At 46.7% G+C, this 18,964-nt stretch overlaps 1 protein-coding gene and 1 long non-coding RNA gene across 4 annotated transcripts in view; one reads left to right on the forward strand and one right to left on the reverse strand.

The window, feature by feature from the left end:
* Positions 1 to 8,260, forward strand: part of LOC139557029 (uncharacterized) — an 8,753-nt gene extending 493 nt beyond the window's left edge. The window contains exon 2 of the long non-coding RNA XR_011671322.1: positions 5,026 to 8,260. This is a non-coding gene — a long non-coding RNA (uncharacterized lncRNA). The remainder of the gene's footprint in view (positions 1 to 5,025) is intronic.
* LOC139557027 (nucleolar protein 4-like) overlaps positions 69 to 18,964 on the reverse strand; it is a 163,863-nt gene continuing 144,967 nt past the window's right edge. For 2 of the 3 annotated variants that reach the window (XM_071371326.1, XM_071371328.1), the window contains 6 exons: positions 10,181 to 10,539; positions 8,992 to 9,174; positions 8,641 to 8,829; positions 6,315 to 6,434; positions 5,919 to 6,123; positions 69 to 5,586 (listed from right to left, as the gene is read on the reverse strand). In XM_071371326.1, the coding sequence (XP_071227427.1) occupies positions 5,363 to 5,586; positions 5,919 to 6,123; positions 6,315 to 6,434; positions 8,641 to 8,829; positions 8,992 to 9,174; positions 10,181 to 10,539 (1,280 nt within the window). In that variant the 3' untranslated portion in view covers positions 69 to 5,362. The remainder of the gene's footprint in view (positions 5,587 to 5,918; positions 6,124 to 6,314; positions 6,435 to 8,640; positions 8,830 to 8,991; positions 9,175 to 10,180; positions 10,540 to 18,964) is intronic. The other variant, XM_071371327.1, reaches the window with a different exon arrangement.

Below are 18,964 nucleotides of genomic sequence, written 5' to 3' on the forward strand. Positions count from 1 at the left end.
TGATAATATATATTTTGTAAGAACAAGAACAACCTTTCCTTTATTACAACCATTACAAAATACATCGGTTTCTGTTTGATAGCACACTGTTTTATTAGTATATTTAGACTTGTGACATACAGCTTGGGAGAAAAAAAGTCTCATTTTTAAATTTGAAAACATTTTACCTTAGCAGTGACATCACACCGAAGAAAGCTTAATTTGAAATCATTGGTTTTTCATGAATCAAAGTGATATGTTAGGTAAAATAACCACCCATGCTGTTTCGCATTAAACAAACAGAAATCGGTTTTTTTTCTCCGTTTTTTTTCAATCTTTAAGTTGCTTTTACATATATTATCAACACTTTTCTAAAGAATTCAAATATTTAGCCACATGTACTGGAAAAAAGGTATCCACTGTTATATATTTAACACAATAAATATAAAAAAAGAATACTTATTTTTTATATAATTTATATGGTATCAAAGAGGGAAATGGGCCCTTCAGTAAGACATGTTAAAAAAGTGATGTCCTTTTCCTGAGGTTTTTTGTCTGCAGTTTAGTTTTTTCCTCGCTAAATATACTAATAGTATAGAAAACCCTGCAAAGGGTATGTCAATGGCTTATCATTCACTGTGGAACAAATTCTCATATTGGTAAAGTAATCACACCAGAGCGTCAGTTCACTGTGACCCCTGGTTTTTGTGTACCAGGTCAGCTAAGGAGAGGGCATTCCTTAAGCCAAGCACACAGCTCTCCCAACAACCAGTTTCTAAATGTGTGACATTAACCTTATTTCGACACGGTCCCATTTCCCATCAATGTACAAGGTATTAGATTAACAGAGTGGGGAGGAGGAGAGAAATGACCAAATTAAATAAAATGACAAAAAAAATCTGTACATGTAAACATCACACTTCCACCGAGTCCAAACTCAAGAGGAAAATACAGTTTCACATTGGTATTAGGTACAAATCGAAACTGAGAAAAAGACAATCAGCTTCTGGTACAGTAGGTAAAGAGGAAAACCTAAAACAGAACCAAGGAATCTAAAGCACCACCAAATGATTAAATAAAACAGACTATGGTTGGAAAAACCATTTTGATTTGACTGTAGCTGTACACTGCCCTGATAGAAAAATAAATGTTTTTTTTTTCTCCCCCTATTGTTTTTTTTGTGTCGAGCTATACATCTGACCAAAGCAGATATTTTTTTTTAAAGTGTGTATTCATTCACGGTACCCTGACCAGCACCACACCTGTCCGAGTGGAACCGTCTCTGTTGGGGGGCGTCATTTGTAAAGTCAATGAGTTCCAATGTAATCCAATGTCAGCTGGAGCTAAAAACGGTATGATAAAGGGAATCACACCTTTCCCACAGCAAAATACCCCTGCTCGTCACTCAAAACACTTCCCCTCCACTGAAGTGCTGACACTACCGCATAGCATTCACGGGGTTAGAGATGCATACAGTAGTCTGGGAGTTGGAGTTTCATGAAGGGCATGGTTAAGGGCGTAGACTTGGTCTGTGCTTGGTTGGCACATTCTCTGGCATGTAAAGTCTTGTTGGCCCTCAGCAGGAAAATAATCATGGCTCCAATCAACAACATGTTTGACGCTATTCACAAGGTCAACAATGCTAATCTTAACAGAGGGCACTCCCTCTGATCTGAGGTCACATCACTAAACGTGATGCTGGTCAGGTCGGTTGCTAAACGTGTTGACATCCTTGTTTGGAATGTACAGTATAGGCATACAGAGTAACTTCACTTGAGATGTTGGTTTTTGTACAAAATATTATTTGAAAAGACCACTTACTTGCACTACAAAATATATATAAAATAATAACAAAATGAATAATAAAAATAGAAATCAGATAAGAATGTGTATCGACAGTGGGCCACTATGAGTGCTCCACCGCTCTTGAGGAGTCAGAAGTTTGAGTAAGAATCCTCTGATTATGGCTAAAATACTCTTGTCATCTCCAAGACGCACTGTATACAATAGCTGCACACAGAAAAGGAATGGAAATCAAACCGTGAGCAAGTTGCACCTTTCCAAGATTGTCTTTGCCTATTTTTACAGTATGTTTTCTTAACGTATGTAGCTGTCTATGAGAAACTACAGAGCAAACCCCAAAGGGTTCAAACAGAGGAGGGAGTAGTATTTCGCAAGAGCCTCTTTACTATATCATCTCATCTCGTACTCCCTTTGTACAGATACATTTAACTGTCCCTTGTCTATATCAGAAATGCATAACTGTCACAATCTTCTTCTTCTTCACAAAACCATATAGCAGATGTTTTGTGGCATGTGACGTTACAATATCCAGCAGTCATTTCTAAAGAGGCTCGATCCATCAATCCATCACTCTGTGTTGACCCGGGGTAATAGGGAAATACATAGGACGACAACACTGGCTCTAGCGTCCGCTCTGTAAGATCAGAAACACTTACAGCCCTATGTACAGTTTGGCCAGAGCACTGCGTGTCTGGCAATCATTTGAAAACTCAGTGGCAAAAAAGGCAGTGTTAAGATGGAAGTGAATAAGACAGATCCCCCTACTAAGTTAGCTCCCACACACAAAAAAAACCTGTGATACAGTAATTCCTCTACTATGTTACTGTACTGATACACTGCTGTGGTTGTATGTGCTGGGGTCATTGTAGCCTAAGACCTCAGGGCAGGAGCAGAGTGAGGGATGGATCCGCAGAAATGAGGGTGATACCAATAAGAAAACACATTTTGAAGCCCTCACAGCCACGTTGTGAGAGAACACAGTGAGGGGTTTCCTCTTGACTGGTCATTTTGCATATTTCTCTTGTGTTTGTGTCGTTTTTACCCACCACGCAGATCTAATCAAGAGCTTGCTCAGAGATAAATAGAACGTCTTGGGAGTCCATTTTCTACTTTCTATCTAGCCATAATATTTCCATAAATTAAATATTTGTACATCAATGTGTACTCATTATGGAGATTGGATTTGACATTGCACATGTATGCTGGGTGGCTTTATCAAGGTGTTGTTCTGAGGTGTTGTTCTGTGGTTCAGAGTGTGTCACCAGTGAGCACAGTGCTCCGTTCAATCTCAGGCCATGGATCTAGCACATCTACATCAATGGCTTTCATTTACACAAGGTCCCCCCCCACCCCACCCCACCCCACCGAATAGTCGTGGTTGTGATACGTCGTAGCACCCACACTTCTTTTCCCCGTTAACACTATGCTGTCAAGGGCCAGGATGATTATCAACTGCATTGCAAATACTCTTCCTCTTTCCTTAAGTAGGACACACCTCGCCAGTGCAAGATGGAGCCCTGAACAAGCAGGGCCTCCGTCACAGATTTCAGTTGCTTCAGTGTGCAAAAGGGAGCAAATTACAGTGACACAACAGTCAGCCCCTTCAGGCCTGCCACTTGAAGAAACATTTTGCTTTTTTTTTTCTCTCACACTCATTCTAAAAGGTACAAACCTCCCAGACTTTGACTGCACATTGCACAGTAAGATAGATATGCCCAGAGCACCCTTGTGAGTGGCTGCAAGAGGAGCAAGTTGATCCCTATATGCCTCCAGAGATTCAAAGTCATGAAGAAAGGAAAAAGGTCACTGTACAAACAACACAGCCCTATGAAAGAACAAAAAGATCAACCAGAGTGCCTAGTAGCAGAGAGAAACAACTGACTGGGATGGCATGTCGTTTTTAAAAGTTAGATTTTAGTCTCTGTTATCGGTTTTGAGTAGTTTTAGCTTCTTGTCGTTTGTGTTGTTGTCTTGAGGTGCTCTGGTTGTGCAGGAGGATGGCGTCCTGACTTGAGGTTACAGGTCTGTGGCAAAAGTCCGGTACATATAGCAGCAGCGTGGATTAATGGCCATCTCAAAGAGTTAATAGACAAACACATACGTTATCCCTCCCAGAACCGAGCTGGACTGGGCTCAGGTCAGGGAGGAGAAGGGGGTGGGGGATGTATAGGTCCAGAGGAGGGGGATAGGTTCGAGAGAGGAATGCAGAACCGGACACAGAAAAAGACAGGGTATCATCGAGTGATGAGTCGGGACAAACCAAAACCTGGAATTGATGGGAGAGCAATGAGCCACAAGAGGGTTGGAAAAAATGGGGGACTTAAAAAAAAAAAAAAAATACCAGCTATCGTCGGAGAGGTTCAGTCTCCCACGGAAAATACTACCTTGCCCCCAGTCCTTTACTTTACTGATGCTTTTTCATGTTCTCTTCATGGTGTTTCTAGAATCAAATATGGACTGAGTATTTACAGTACACAAATAACAGGACAAACAATACTTTTTTTAAATTCGAACTATAGTTACAATATTTACTCTGGAAACATCTTGAAATGGTTAAGACTTTGCTTCCTGCAGGTCTATGAAAACACTGAACACATCAGGTAGTAACTGGTGAGTGTTGTGTGATGAGCGTTGTGTGACGTCGCCACCCAGTAGGAATGAAGTACTAGAACGGTTGGTTGATAGATCTGAGGTATTTCCATGTGGAATAGATGGCATCTCCATAATGCATAAGTTAAAGTGTTGCTCCCGTGCACATCGAGTTCTTTATTACTCAATGGGGAGGTGAGGTCTGAATCATGGGAAAGTGCTTTAGGACACAGAGTTTATTTACACAGAGCGCAACATGTTGTCTCTTTCTTTCCAGCCTTCTTCAGCCTCTGTTCATCCAAAAAGTGGTTCAAAATGTCTTCTTATAGTCAAACAAACAAATTCAGATCTCAAATCAAACGTATTTGTCATTAACAAACATTTTGTTACTACTGTTCAGAGAGTCTCGTTTTCATTGTTATTGGGGAAGGCGAGCTTGTTGAGGTGATCTGTGATCTGTGTACTATAACACGTTGAGTTTACTGGCACACCGAAAGGATCCACTTCTCTTCCTCATACAAGGGGGCGCTGTTCTCTCCTCATCACAGCATAACCCTGCAGTGTTCTCCAGTGCTCCAGCCCCACCACTCCCCCCCACATCACTAGGTAGACTAATTTCCGGCTCTCTCCCTGTCACCCCTCTTCTTTCCACAGAGCTGTGGAAGTGAGGGAGAGCTGTTATGATTGGGAGGGAGCATGTTCCTTTACAGGTGGTTGAAGAGAGGGGAGAAACGCTGTTCCCAAGTCGTCGCAGACAGTGCTCTTTCTCTCCACGCACTGGTGTTAAAACGATCAAGGGGGGGGTTAGAATATTAGACTAGAGGAAGGTAGTACTGTTGCATGCCTCCCTCCTGGAGACGGGGAGAATATACAGGTCAGTGGAGGACGAAACACAGACAGATGGATCTGGTGAGTGGGAGAGTAGTTGGTTAGGGGTCGTGTGGGAGAGTCAGAGAGAGAGAGAGGGAGAAGGGGAGGAGGAGTTTCCGGCTCAGTTTTGCTGCAGGATCAGGGTCTCCAGCTCGTCGGCCGAGCGGAGCAAGAAGGCGGCCGACTCGCGGTAGCCGGCGATGAGCTGCCGCACGGCCGTGATCTCTGTTGGGCTGAGCTGCGCCGAGGCCCCGCCACCTATGACACCAGCACTCCGCCCGTGACTGTTTGAGCTTGCCGATGAAGAGTTTGACCCCAGGGACTTCATGCTGAGGTCAGTAGGGCCTGGGGGAAAGACAACACACTCAAATGAAGACACATACTGGGGACATTTGACTATAATTGTAACTATTGAAAATCATAAATATGCATTCCTATCCACTGTAGGAAATATATTTTAGATGAGTTCCACCTGTATTTAAAAAAATATGTTTTCTACGTCCAAATATGGGCAAGAATTGGATTTCTCGATACGTTTCGATAAGTGTCCGTCTGTTCTAAACTCGCCCAGTGATGCTGCTACAGTACGAGCAACATGCTTCAGGTAAGCTAAGGTATGCTGCTACTCTAAGCTGCCATGCTCTGGCCAAGTAAAGAGGCGAAGCATGCTCTCTCACCGTTGCTCTGAGCAGTGGCGGTTGTCAGGGAGACTGGGTGTTGCATGCTAGCTCCCAGACCCCCGTAACCACGGTAACTATTGTTGAGCCCACCGTTGGTGTAGAGCTGGTCCTGGGAGTAGGCCGAGGCGGCCAGGGAGTAGGCAGAGTGGGCCAGGGAGGCCGGCTCGCGAGAACTGGGCTTGTCAAGTGCTATCTGCTCCTCCTGAGGTGGAGACGAGAGAGATTTCAGTCCCACTTCCATGTATATAATATACTCAAGGTCAAGAACAGACTTTGCCATTGGCTATTAGAACACATACACAGTACATCCACCCACCTGAAAAGATACACACCTGTACACACACACACCCCGATGTGCACACAGACACACACACACACCATCAGAGCACTCACATGTGCCTGGTAGACATCCAGGCGCATCCTCTTGGCAGCCTTGCGTGTCTCGCTCTCGCAGGCGGCTGCCAGGATGTTCTCAGCCATGGCTGAGGTGAGGTGAGGTGGTGTGGGTCGTGTCTAGCAGGGGAGAGACAATCAGCACAAATTCATCCCCACGCCAGAGTACCCACATTGACCACAGGGGGCATATTCAACATTAATAATACAGAAGATATTACACTAATAATATGTTCAGTTGCACCTACTCATTACACAAAGTTATTCCAACTCCTCTATTTCAGATAGTATCATTCCTAACCAGATACATGAGCACTGAACAGCACTACATTTTCAACAGAATATTTCACCAGGTAAGGAACAAAATGAAAGTATAATATCCTGATCTAATAAACAATGGTGATACAACATTTCTATGGCTCACACAATGGAATGTATTTTTTGTGATGTCCGTTGAGTTGATTCCTGTTTTTACTTCCTGTTTTTCTCCTATGGGCAAATGGTGCATGAATGAAAATGTCCCATTCAGGCCTTTTACCCCCCCAAAATAAAAGATGGTCAGTTCCTGTCTGCTTAAGGGGGTGGCTCTCACAATGTATTAGCACCTGAGCCTGATCTGCTTAGTTCATTGACCTTATATGAACCAGAAAGAAAATGTGAGTGGGATGCCTCTGTCTCTGCTATGGGTACACTCGCAATGGTTGCCAATGACTCTGTGGCCACGAACGCCTCCAACTCAATCATCAAGTTTGCAGAAGACATAAGTGGTAGGCCTGATTACCAATAACGACTAGACAGCCTACATGAAGGAGGTGAAGATTCCAATTCATCCCAAAGGTGTTTGATGGCGTTGAGGTCAGGGCTCTGTGCAGGACATTCAAGTTCTTCCACATTGATCTTGACAAACCATTTCTGTCTGGACCTCGCTTTGTGCAAGGGCATTGTCATGCTGAAACAGGAACGGGTCTTCCCCAAACTGTTGCCACAAAGCCGGAAGCACAGAATTGTCTAGAATGTCATTGTATGCTGTAGTGTTAATATTTCCCATCACTGGAACTATGGGGCCTAGCCTGAACCATGAAAAACAGCCCCAGTCCATTATTCCTCCTCCACCAAACTTTACAGTTGGCACTAGGCATTGGGGCAGGTAGCGTTCTCCTGGCATCCGCCAAACCCAGATTCGTCCGTCGGACTGCCAGATGGTGAAGTGTGATTCATCACTCCAGAAAACTAGTTTCCACTGCTTCAGAGTCCAATAGCGGGGAACTTTACACCACTCTAGCAGACGCTTTGGCATTGCGCATGGTCGTCTTAAGGTTTATGTGCGGCTGCTCGGCCATGGAAACCCATTTCATGAAGTTTCCGACGAACAGTTCTTGTGCTGACATTGCTTTCAGAGGCAGTTTTGAACTCGGTAGTGAGTGTTGCAACCGAAGACAGAGGATTTCTTTACGCACTACGCGCTTCAGCACTCGGCGGTCCCGTTCTGTGAGCTTGTGTGGCATACCACTTTGGGGCTGAGCCGTTGTTGCTCCTCTATGTTTTCACTTCACAATAACGGCACTTACAGTTGACCGGGGCAGCTCTAGCAGGGCAGACATTTGACGAACTGACTTGTTGGAAAGGTGGCATCCTATGACGGTGCCACGTTGAAAGTCACTCAGCTCTTCAGTAAAGCCATTCTACTGCCAGTGTTTGTCTATGGAGATTGCATGGCTCTGTGCTCGATTTTGTACACCTGTCAGCAACGAGTGTGGCTGAAATAGCTGAATCCACTAATTTTGAAGAGGTGTCCACATACTTTTGTATATATAGTGTATCTGTGACCAACAGATGCATATCTGTATTCCCGTCATGTGAAATCCATAGATTAGGGCCGAATGATTTTTTTTCAATTGATTGACTTCCTTATATGAACTGTAACTAAAATAAAATATTTGAAATTGTTCCATGTTGCGATTATATTTTTGTTCAGTATACTTATACTCCGGACATATATTTCTTAATTCCATTCTTTTACTTTTAGATTTATGTGTGTTGTTGTGTAATGTTGGATACTACTGCACTGTTGGAGCTAGGAATACAAGCATTTCGCTACACCCGCGATAACGCCTGCTAAATATGTGTATGCGACCAATAGAATTTGATTTGATAGAGGGGTTATGAATGCGAGAGGGGTGAAAGAGAAAGGGATGAGAGAGCGAGAGGAGAGGGAGTACGGTAGGCGTGGTACGTCTGGACACACTGAATGAGAGAGGAATAAGAAAGACAGGGGTGGAATATGAAAGAGAGTAGGAATAAGAGAAGGACGAGGTATGGGAGGTACCTCCATGCCGCTCTTCTTCATGCGGCGGCAGGATTTGAGGTAGGTGCGGATGCGTTTGCGAGCGCGCTCCTGGAACTCGGGGAACTGGCGGCTGCACGACTCAATGATGGCCTGGATCTTCTCCTTGGGCTGCTTGGAGATGGGCACCATACGGTCCAGGTTCTCATCCACAAACAGACGAACAAACATCTGAAAAGAAGAATCTTTGTGTGTCTGTTTCCTGTGTTCCTGAGGTGAAGGTCATGAAAAGGTGAGAGGAGCTCTAATATGTGTGTGTGTGTGTGTGTGTGTGTGTGTGTGTGTGTGTGTGTGTGTCCGGTCATGTCTAGCTGAGGTGAGAGCAGCCCTTACGTTAAAGGCCTTTAATCTCTCGGGGTCCACGCCCTCCGTGTCGTTGATCTTGTCACTGTCGTCGTGATCTTCATGGTCATCGTCATCGTCCTCGGCCGCCGCCGCACCTCTGGTCACGGTCAGGTCCTCGGCACACGTCTCCATCTTCAATGAGTCGTAGCTTCCTGAGCTGTACTGAGGAGACTGTCACACACACACACACACATACATAGGTGCATGTGTGCATACGAACACACATGTGAAGCGCACGTACATACACAGGTGCATGCATAAACACACACACACACACACACACACACAGAGAGAGACAGAGAACAGGCACATAAATAGAAGGAAGAGATCCAAAGCGGGGTAAGGTTTTCATTCCGTCTGTATGCTCCCTTCACATTGAAAGCAGCTGGCAAAACACTGATTACAGTGAGACAGAAAACTGCTCGCTGTTTTTGTGCTCAAACTTTTCTACTTGTCAGATCCTTCCAATGGCGCTCGTCTGTGACAATGCGGCAAAGAAGATGCCTTCAAGGACAAGGCTGCATTGTCAGAGCATGGTGAAGTGTGTGTCCCATTCAATAGCCAGAGAGCAGAAAGGAATGACCGTTTCTCCCTAGTCTCCTTTCGTACAGGCCCAATGGCACTGTCCTCCACAGACTCCCGTACGGCCGTTCACCACAGCTCATCACAAGCACAGCAACACACTACTTCCCGTGGCACAGCCACTCTCGCTGCTCTCATGCACATTCTCTTTCTGGTTTCATGTCAAGAATAACGTCTTGGATTCCCGAGCCGAGAATGAACAGGTAATTGCAGTGAGGCAGGATCTCAATGGAAACCTCTCTCAGCTTTGTCCAATGGCCTGCCAATGAACCTCACCTTCTTGCGCATATACCTCACCCTGCATAGCAAGACAGTGGTCATCTATAACAATGGTCACGCTGAGCTTTCAGACTATTATTTACACAGTCCTGGTGGGCTCACTGCTCAGCACTGTGTGTAATATATTACTGTCAGACCTACTTTTAGTGTTTACTTCAGTCTGCCTGGAGTGCCAGGTGGGCAGCGCTTGCAGTTTTGTGACTATTCTATTGGTTCACTGTACCAGGAAAGTTGCATTGTATTCTATAAGCTCAATCAAATCTCAGCTAAAGTATTTGCAATCATTTCAAACCCAGGTATGAGCAGAAGGCCTCACCTTGTTGCCGTAGTCCCTGATCGAGTCTCTGTCCAGGCGCAGCTCAGCGGCATGGGGGAGGGGCTTGACAGGGTACTTCCTGCGCAGCTCATCTGGAGGGTCGGGCTGGAAGGGGCCCATCAGGGCAGTCCCGGGCAGCCTGGTCTCACTCAGGTTGACCGGCGCCTGTTGGTCCTCGGACGATGAGGACGAGGAGGTGGTGCTGAAGTCCAGCGGGGCCGGGGGCCCATTGCCGTTTACCACCTCCCTGTAAGGGGGTCCGCCCGCTCCCCCCTCCGACCCCAGGGCCGCTCCACCCGCAGACGGAGGTGTCATGGTGTGCATGCCGTTCCCGCTGCCGCTCTCTGAGGATGAGTCGTCTGTGGAAACACATACGGAGGAACACCAGTTAGACTGGTAGAATCACATCACACACACAACACATAGAGATGGTATTTCGAGATGTAAAACCACATAATTCAGTCAATGAGAGGTTGGGGAAATCAAAAGTGAAGCCTACATCACACCTTGAGTGTGAATCCCACTCTCAACCCAGCCAAGGCCTCAGTGTGTCAGTACCATTGATTAGCAGTAGAGCGAGCTGTTGTAGTCAGTAAGAATACACATGGAACACTCAGTGTGTTGGTGTGGTGTGGCTCTATTTGCATTCGCAGTCAGCAGAGTGTTACAGCCATGGTGAGGCAGACAGGCAGAGGCAGACAGGCAGAGAGGCAGGCAGCCAGAAAGGCAGACAGGCAGACAGACAGAGAGAGGCAGACAGGCAGAGAGGCAGGCAGGCCGAGCGGTAGGCAGAGAAGCAGACAGGCAGAGAGGCCGAGAGGCAGACAGGCAGAGACGCGGACAGGCAGGCAGGCAAAGAGGCAGACAGGCAGAGAGGCAGACAGGCAGAGAGGCAGAGCGGTAGCAGAGAAGCAGACAGGCAGAGAGGCAGACAGCCAGAGAAGCAGACAGGCAGAGAAGCAGACAGGCAGAGAGGCAGACAGGCAGAGAGACAGACAGAGAGGCAGACAGCCAGAGAGGCAGAGCGGTATCAGAGAAGCAGACAGGCAGACAGCCAGAGAGGCAGGCAGGCCGAGCGGTAGGCAGAGAAGCAGACAGGCAGAGAGACAGGCAGAGAGACAGACAGAGAGGCAGACAGGCAAAGAGGCAGAGAGGGACATGTGGTGCTGTGCTCTGTTAGTTAATTAAAGCCATCCGAGCTGGACTGGGGCCAGGTAGGCAGCCAGTGATACTTATTCATGAGAGCATGGCACTCCACCTCCCCTGTACCCCAGTCACACACTGTAAGCTACACTGTACAATGGCGCACATCATAGTACCAGGGTAAACTAATACCAAGTCTGACCATCCATGAGCCGAGCATGTAGACTTGTTTCTACACACACACACACACACACACACACACACACACAAACACTCTCCTCTCTCCACACCAGGGAAAGTTGTCCCCTCCCCATCCTCAACTCAACCAGAGGCAGCTAGTAAATAAGGGATTGTTTAATGCACGGCTCTGCCACTGAGACACGCTGATGGATGGCCTGTTTTCCCCCCACAGTCCTCCTCGTTCCCGTCTCTGTCAGAAACACACACGCGCAGACAAACACACACACACTAGACACACACACACGGCACACGAAAGACAACACACACAGCCCCATTATGACTAGGAAGAGTAGGGACTGTAGTGTCTCTTGTGCAGCTGAGAGCAGTGCTGTGGTGGGGTGGGGAGAGCCTGTGCTCATCACACAGACCCCCATTCTCACAGACACACTGCCTGGCCTGTATGCATAACCCTCTGAGTGGGACCGAGAGGGGTTCATGTGCCTCTCCCAGTGCATGTGTGTGTGTAAATTTGGACTTAAAGCCTGCGTGCCGCGTGGAGAGCGTGTGTGCAGTAAGGGCAGTATTGGGGTCAGCTTTCCAAAGCCTCCACTGAGGGAGGGGAGGGGGAAGGGGGGAGAGCCTGAGCCATAGAGCAGGTCAATGACTGTGAAGGAGGGGGGAGGGAGAGGAGAGCGGGAGAGGGGAGGTGGGGCTAGAGCGGGCCAGAAGCAAGGGCAGGGAGAGCGAAGAGGTAGAGATTTAGAAAGAGAGAGAGAGAGGGATGAGAGAGTGGGTTAGTCCATGGTTGAGGGTGGTAGGGGTAGAGAGTACAGACCAGTGTGTGGGGATAGAGAGGGGGACATGAGAGGTCAAAGGGGGGTGGGGGGTAGAGAGCAGGTCAGGGAGAGGGAGAGAGCAAAAGAGGAGGAGGGAGGATGACGCAAGGGAGAGCAGGAGGAGGGGGATAGAGTTGGAGGGGGATAGAGTGGGAGGAGGGTACGTGAGGCAGGGGCTGAGAGGGATGAAGAGAGATTGAGAGAAACGGACAGGCAAGACAGGGGAGGGAGAGAGAGAGGGGAGAAGAAGGAAGGGGGAAAGCAAAAGGGCAGGAAAGGGAGGATAGAAGAGGAGAACGGGAGAGCGATGGAGAGGATGTGGTGGTGGGTTACGGCAGCGTAGAAAGGGAGGCAGGCGGTGTGCATTTACTAGAGTATAAAAAGTATTCATGCATGAAGAGTAAGGCCTAATTCCTGCCAGCTCAACACAAATCCCCCTCATCAAGACTGTGTGGTCGCCTGCTGAGGGAGCCACCCTCCTCTACTGCTCTTAAAGGCACACGACACCTCGGTGTCCTTCCTGTACTGTACTCTACTACTCTACTGTTCTGTCAGCAGCAACGATCTAGGGGCGCAACACATCGGATGACTGTTTATTCAACGTGTCAATGAATTTGTAGGCGACCTGTCCCTATTAAAAGAAACCATACGTGAAAATATGGCAAACTGGAAAACGCGTAGGCTAGTTTACTGTAGCACTACAGAAGATCTAGCTGCTGAGACGGGCAGACAGGACAGAGTAACACGCATAGGCTTACAGATGAAAACACACAGCAGGTTTTGTTTCATTCCCCACTTTATGGCAGACTACCACTAGGCCGAGGCTATTAGTTGTCCACGGATGCAGGCAGACAGACAGGCAGACAGGCAGACAGCTAAAGTAAAGTTGAGCGGACACTGACAGAGGGTGGACTGCTTTTTCCCACCCACAGCTTTAATGTCTACGAATGACATAGGCTGAGTCTCGTGGCACCCAATTCCCTACATAGTGCACTACTTTTGACTAGAGCCATATGGACCCTGGTCAAAAGTAGTGCACTATATAGGGAATTGGATGCAATTTTGAACCATATAGCCTAGCCAGTTCCTGCAGAAAGAAATACAGCGTAAACCAGCCTAAATTTCAAGCCGGTCCATTCTGGTCTATGCTGATCAAGCTAGTCTGACCAACATGGTCAGGGGTGGGCAATAATTTAGTCTCGAGGGCCACATCAGGATTTCACAGACCACACAGATTTTTTCCAGCCCGATTTGTTCGTCAAAAGCAATTTGCGGGTCAGAAAAAGGGCATTTATTTGAAAATGTATTATAATTCCTACTTACTTTCTATCTAGTTTTAGACGTTCAAGAGTGGCCTGGAGTGTTTTCTTAACACAAAACATAATATATATGTATTTTTACTCAAACTTCCCCAGAACCGATTGAATGTGCTCGCGGGCTGGATCCGGGCCGTGTTGCCCATCCCTGGTCTAGCTGGTTAGGCTGGTGACAAGCTCATGCTGGTATGTTGGTGACCAGTTTATGCTGGGGATGCTGGTAATGCATGTATGCTGGTGACCAGCGTGTGCTGGGGATGCTGGTAATGCATGTATGCTGGTGACCAGCGTATGCTGGGGATGCTGGTAATGCATGTATGGTGGTGACCAGCGTATGCTGGGGATGCTGGTAATGCATGTATGCTGGCGACCAGCGTATGCTGGGGATGCTGGTATGCTTGTGACCAAGCTGGTCCATGCTGGTCCAAAACACAGCAAAGGCTGGAAGTCACCAGCAAAAACACAGCGAAGGCTGGTCACCAGCAAAAACACAGCGAAGGCTGATCACCAGCAAAAACACAGCGAAGGCTGATCACCAGCAAAAACACAGCGAAGGCTGATCACCAGCAAAAACACAGCGAAGGCTGATCACCAGCAAAAACACAGCGAAGGCTGGTCACCAGCATGACAAGCCAGTGTTAGTCTATGCTGTTTTTTTCTTCAGCATGGGCAAAATGTACACTGTTTGAAGGTACAGCACGGTACATATGATCACCTCTCCAGTCTCCACACAATGCTACAGTACATCAATATGCTGTACTACCAGGCAGCAAGGACCACAAACACTGGACACAACAAGTGCAGTAAGTGCCCTTGAAATAACATGGGAAGCTTCAGCAGGCTATAGGCTATAAGAGGACACACGGTATCTGGGCAAAAGACAACAGATAAGATATGGGTATTGGGTTGAAAGGGCACCGTACACTATTCCATACAGACCTTGGTCAATGTAGGGAAAAGGTTTCCATTTGGGACAGAGCCATAGTGTTTCGCTCCAATCTAACCAGCCATTAGGTATCAACACACACTTACTTTTTTTAATTTAAAAATAAATAAATTATTATCCCCTTTTCTCCCCAATTTTCGTGGTATCCAATCGCTAGTAATTACTATCTTGTCTCATCGCTACAACTCCCGTACGGGCTCGGGAGAGACGAAGGTCGAAAGCCATGCGTCCTCCGAAACACAACCCAACCAAGCCGCACTGCTTCTTAACACAGCGCGCCTCCAACCCGGAAGCCAGCCGCACCAATGTGTCGGAGGAAACACTGTGCACCTGGCCCCCTTGGTTAGCGCGCACTGCGCCCGGCCCGCCACAGGAGTCGCTGGAGCGCGATGGGACAAGGATATCCCTACCGGCCAAACCCTCCCTAACCCGGACGACGCTAGGCCAATTGTGCATCGCCCCACGGACCTCCCGGTCGCGGCCGGCTGCGACACACACTTACTTTTCTGTCCACCAGAGGCTAAAGTGGCTTTAAAAGCAGAGGATAGCAGAGCAACAAGTTACGCTAATTTCCTTGAAAGTTTGCGAGAGAGCTAGAGAGAGGAGGGTGAGAGAGAGAGAAAGAGATAGGGGAGAGAGAGGGGGGAGTGACAGAGTACATAGTGGAGAGAACAGTGTCAACCGCAGCAATACTCTTTGATGAACCAGTGTCTTCATTGAGACTGGGCTGATTTTCTCATGCATCCCTGCTTTGAACACTGCTCTTCTACTCTACCTGTGTCTTTCCTCTTCTCAGAAATATCTACATTTCTCTCTCTCTCTGGGATATGATCAGAACAGCATATTTTGGCTAGGGGATAGATCTGTTTCTATTCTATATGAATGGAAGATAAAAGCAGGGATGAAAAATCGCATTGCTTCTCTCTTGGAAAAATATAAATCCATCCCTGCTTCCCTCCATGCTCAGCTCTCCCTTTCCTCAGCTCTCCCTTTCCTGAGGAGTGACAGTGGCGCGCAGCAGGCCCCTGTGAATTCTGAATGTCACTTTGATACATGGGAGTGTTTAGCAGGCCAAGGGGCACAAAGGAGACTGTTTGTGTTTAAGAGAGGAAAGGTCTCTGAGCGCCAAGGTCTCATCCGCGTACATGCAAGGACATGTGCTCGCTCACACACGAGCACACACACCTAAAAAGCTCTTTGCGCCTTCTAGCAGAAAAGGTCTCAGAGCGCTTGGCACACACACGCACAGGCTTGCACACACACACACACACGCTTAAAAAGCCTTTGCGCCTTCTAGCCGCCAGGGCAGAGGCAGGCTCAGGGGACCAAGGCAGGGGCAGGAGAGGGTGGGGGTGAGACAGTCAATCAACGTTTTACCCATGCTCCTCTCTGGGAGGCAGGGAGGGAGCCAGTCACGGCGGCTCTACAGCAGACAGACAGACACAGGAAGAGAAGAGGAGGAGGACGCTACATCAGCCATCCGGACAACATTCATCTCCAACTGTTCTCGCACACCAGAGAGTATTATAGCAGCGTTGATCATTTCAGACAGGTGGACACCTTCAAACAATCCCAGTGTGAGCCTTTTAAATCAGGTCAATGTTCATTGCCAGTAATCTACCAATTTCTAATTGAACAGAAGATATATGCCGCCATTCCTACAGCGGTTAGAGCTGAGAGAAACAACTCGTTTATTCAAAAAGTTAGCAATATATCACAACCGCACCTGGTCAGAAATGACAAACATTTTAATCAATATGATTTCATCTGTTGCGACAATTCTATATTTTCCCGGACCGTGTGCGTAAATCAATGTTTCTATTGTAGTTGGCCTCTTGTACATTGATTTGAATAAACCGGGCAGATTAAAACCTGGCATTAATTAAGGGGATTATTTATTTAATGTGGTGATAAATGAAACAAAACAGGCAGCGGCGGCTCTCCGGTCCACACTGTGCAGAGAGAGGGAGAGAGACACTCACCGCGTTGCTGCCTCAAAAAACACTGTCTGTCCACGATTCAATCAGCTCGACTGCATCAGCGCAACTAAAGCATGAAGCTACAGGGAGAAAGAAATACTGCTCAACCATGAGGGAGAGCACACACACTACGAACGAACAGACATGTAGGAGAATCCACACACACATGGGCGTGCGCACACACACACAAACCAGTAACCATAGAGTAAAGTGCACGTACAAGCACACAGACTGGCGGCGAGTAGCGTCCCGAGCCACTGACACAAACGCCACATTCATTTGCTGGCGTACATGTGCAAAGACATTCAGAGATGAACAGATGGAAGCATGACATGGCAACGACAACACAGTCCTAGCCTACATAATAACCAACGCTACACACCCTTTATTCTCACACAGACGGTGCAGGGCTCCATGCTAACCTTTTTTATTTTTTACAAGGTTAACATAGTCGCTCACAAAGAAATTTAGGAGCACAACAAAAAATATTTGAGGTAATAAAGCTAGAATCCTTAAGTTTTCTCGGCGCACTAGTGCTCCTAAATTAAAATCCCGGGTTGCACAACAAAATATTTAGGTGCAAATGCGAGTAAAATGGTCGCATCGCAGAGCCCTGCAGTGATAAGACCCTTGTAAAAAGGCATGCTAACGTTTGACATTTGTTAAAAGGCTAAGCCGCCTGTCATAAAGGCAGAGGGATAGCGTGGGAACAGGGTATTGTGTAGCTATGAGAGATTCATCAGAAGAAAGTGTTTGAGCACAGAGTAAAGGCTAGTGGAGAGAAAGAGAGAGGGAGTAATTGAGAGTGAGAGAGGGAGAAAGATAGAGAAGAAGTGAAAGAAAGGGAGGGAGGGAGAAAGAAAGGAGAGTGCAGATAGTTGAGTACAGAGAGAGAGAGAGAGAGACCACAAATTCCATCTAGACACTTGCCCTAGAGCACACAAAAAACTATACATACCTTGGCCTAAACATCAGCGCCACAGGTAACTTCCACAAAGCTGTGAACGATCTGAGAGACAAGGCAAGAAGGGCATTCTATGCCATCAAAAGGAACATAAATTTCAACATACCAATTAGGATCTGGCTAAAAATACTTGAATCAGTCATAGAGCCCATTGCCCTTTATGATTGTGAGGTCACCAACCAAGACTTCACAAAATGGGACAAACACCAAATTGAGACTCTGCATGCAGAATTCTGCAAAAATATCCTCCGTGTACAACGTAGAACACCAAATAATGCATGCAGAGCAGAATTAGGCCGATACCCACTAATTATCAAAATCCAGAAAAGAGACGTTAAATTCTACAACCACCTAAAAGGAAGCGATTCCCAAACCTTCCATAACAAAGCCATCACCTACAGAGAGATGAACCTGGAGAAGAGTCCCCTAAGCAAGCTGGTCCTGGGGCTCTGTTCACAAACACAAACACACTCCACAGAGCCCCAGGACAACAGCACAATTAGACCCAACCAAATCATGAGAAAACAAAAAGATAATTACTTGACACATTGGAAAGAATCAACAAAAAAACAGCGCAAACTAGAATGCTATTTGGCCCTAAACAGAGAGTACACAGTGGCAGAATACCTGACCACTGTGACTGACACAAACTTAAGGAAAGCTTTGACTATGTACAGACTCAGTGAGCATAGCCTTGTTATTGAGAAAGGCCGCCGTAGGCAGACATGGCTCTCAAGAGAAGACAGGCTATGTGCTCACTGCCCACAAAATGAGGTGGAAACTGAGCTGCACTTCCTAACCTCCTGCCCAATGTATGACCATATTAGAGAGACATATTTCCCTCAGATTACACAGATCCACAAAGAATTCGAAAACAAATCCAATTTTGATAAACTCCCATATCTACTGGGTGAAATTCCACAGTGTGCCATCACAGCAGCAAGATTTGTGACCTGTTGCCACAAGAAAAGGGCAACCAGTGAAGAACAAACACCATTGTAAATACAACCCATATTTATGCTTATTTATTTTCCCTTGTGTACTTTAACCATTTGTACATTGTTACAACACTGTATATATATATATAATATGACATTTGTAATGTCTTTATTGTTTTGAAACTTCTGTATGTGTAATGTTTACTGTTAATTTTTTTAGTTTATTTCACTTTTGTATATTATCTACCTCACTTGCTTTGGCAATGTTAACACATGTTTCCCATGCCAATAAAGCCCCTTGAATTGAATTGAGAGAGACGAGAGTGTAGAGAGGAGAGTAGAGACGTGTGCAGGAGGGGTCACTGAAGAGGAAGGTCAGGTCAATCTATTGCACAGGGATCACAGCAGCGGTCTGCCTGGCCCCTAAGGGACCATGTGACTTCAGTGGCTGAGGATGGTCACATGGTAGAGCCCTGTGACAA

This window comes from Salvelinus alpinus, chromosome 28, assembly GCF_045679555.1.
Source record: "Salvelinus alpinus chromosome 28, SLU_Salpinus.1, whole genome shotgun sequence".
Classification (NCBI taxonomy): Eukaryota; Metazoa; Chordata; class Actinopteri; order Salmoniformes; family Salmonidae; genus Salvelinus; species Salvelinus alpinus.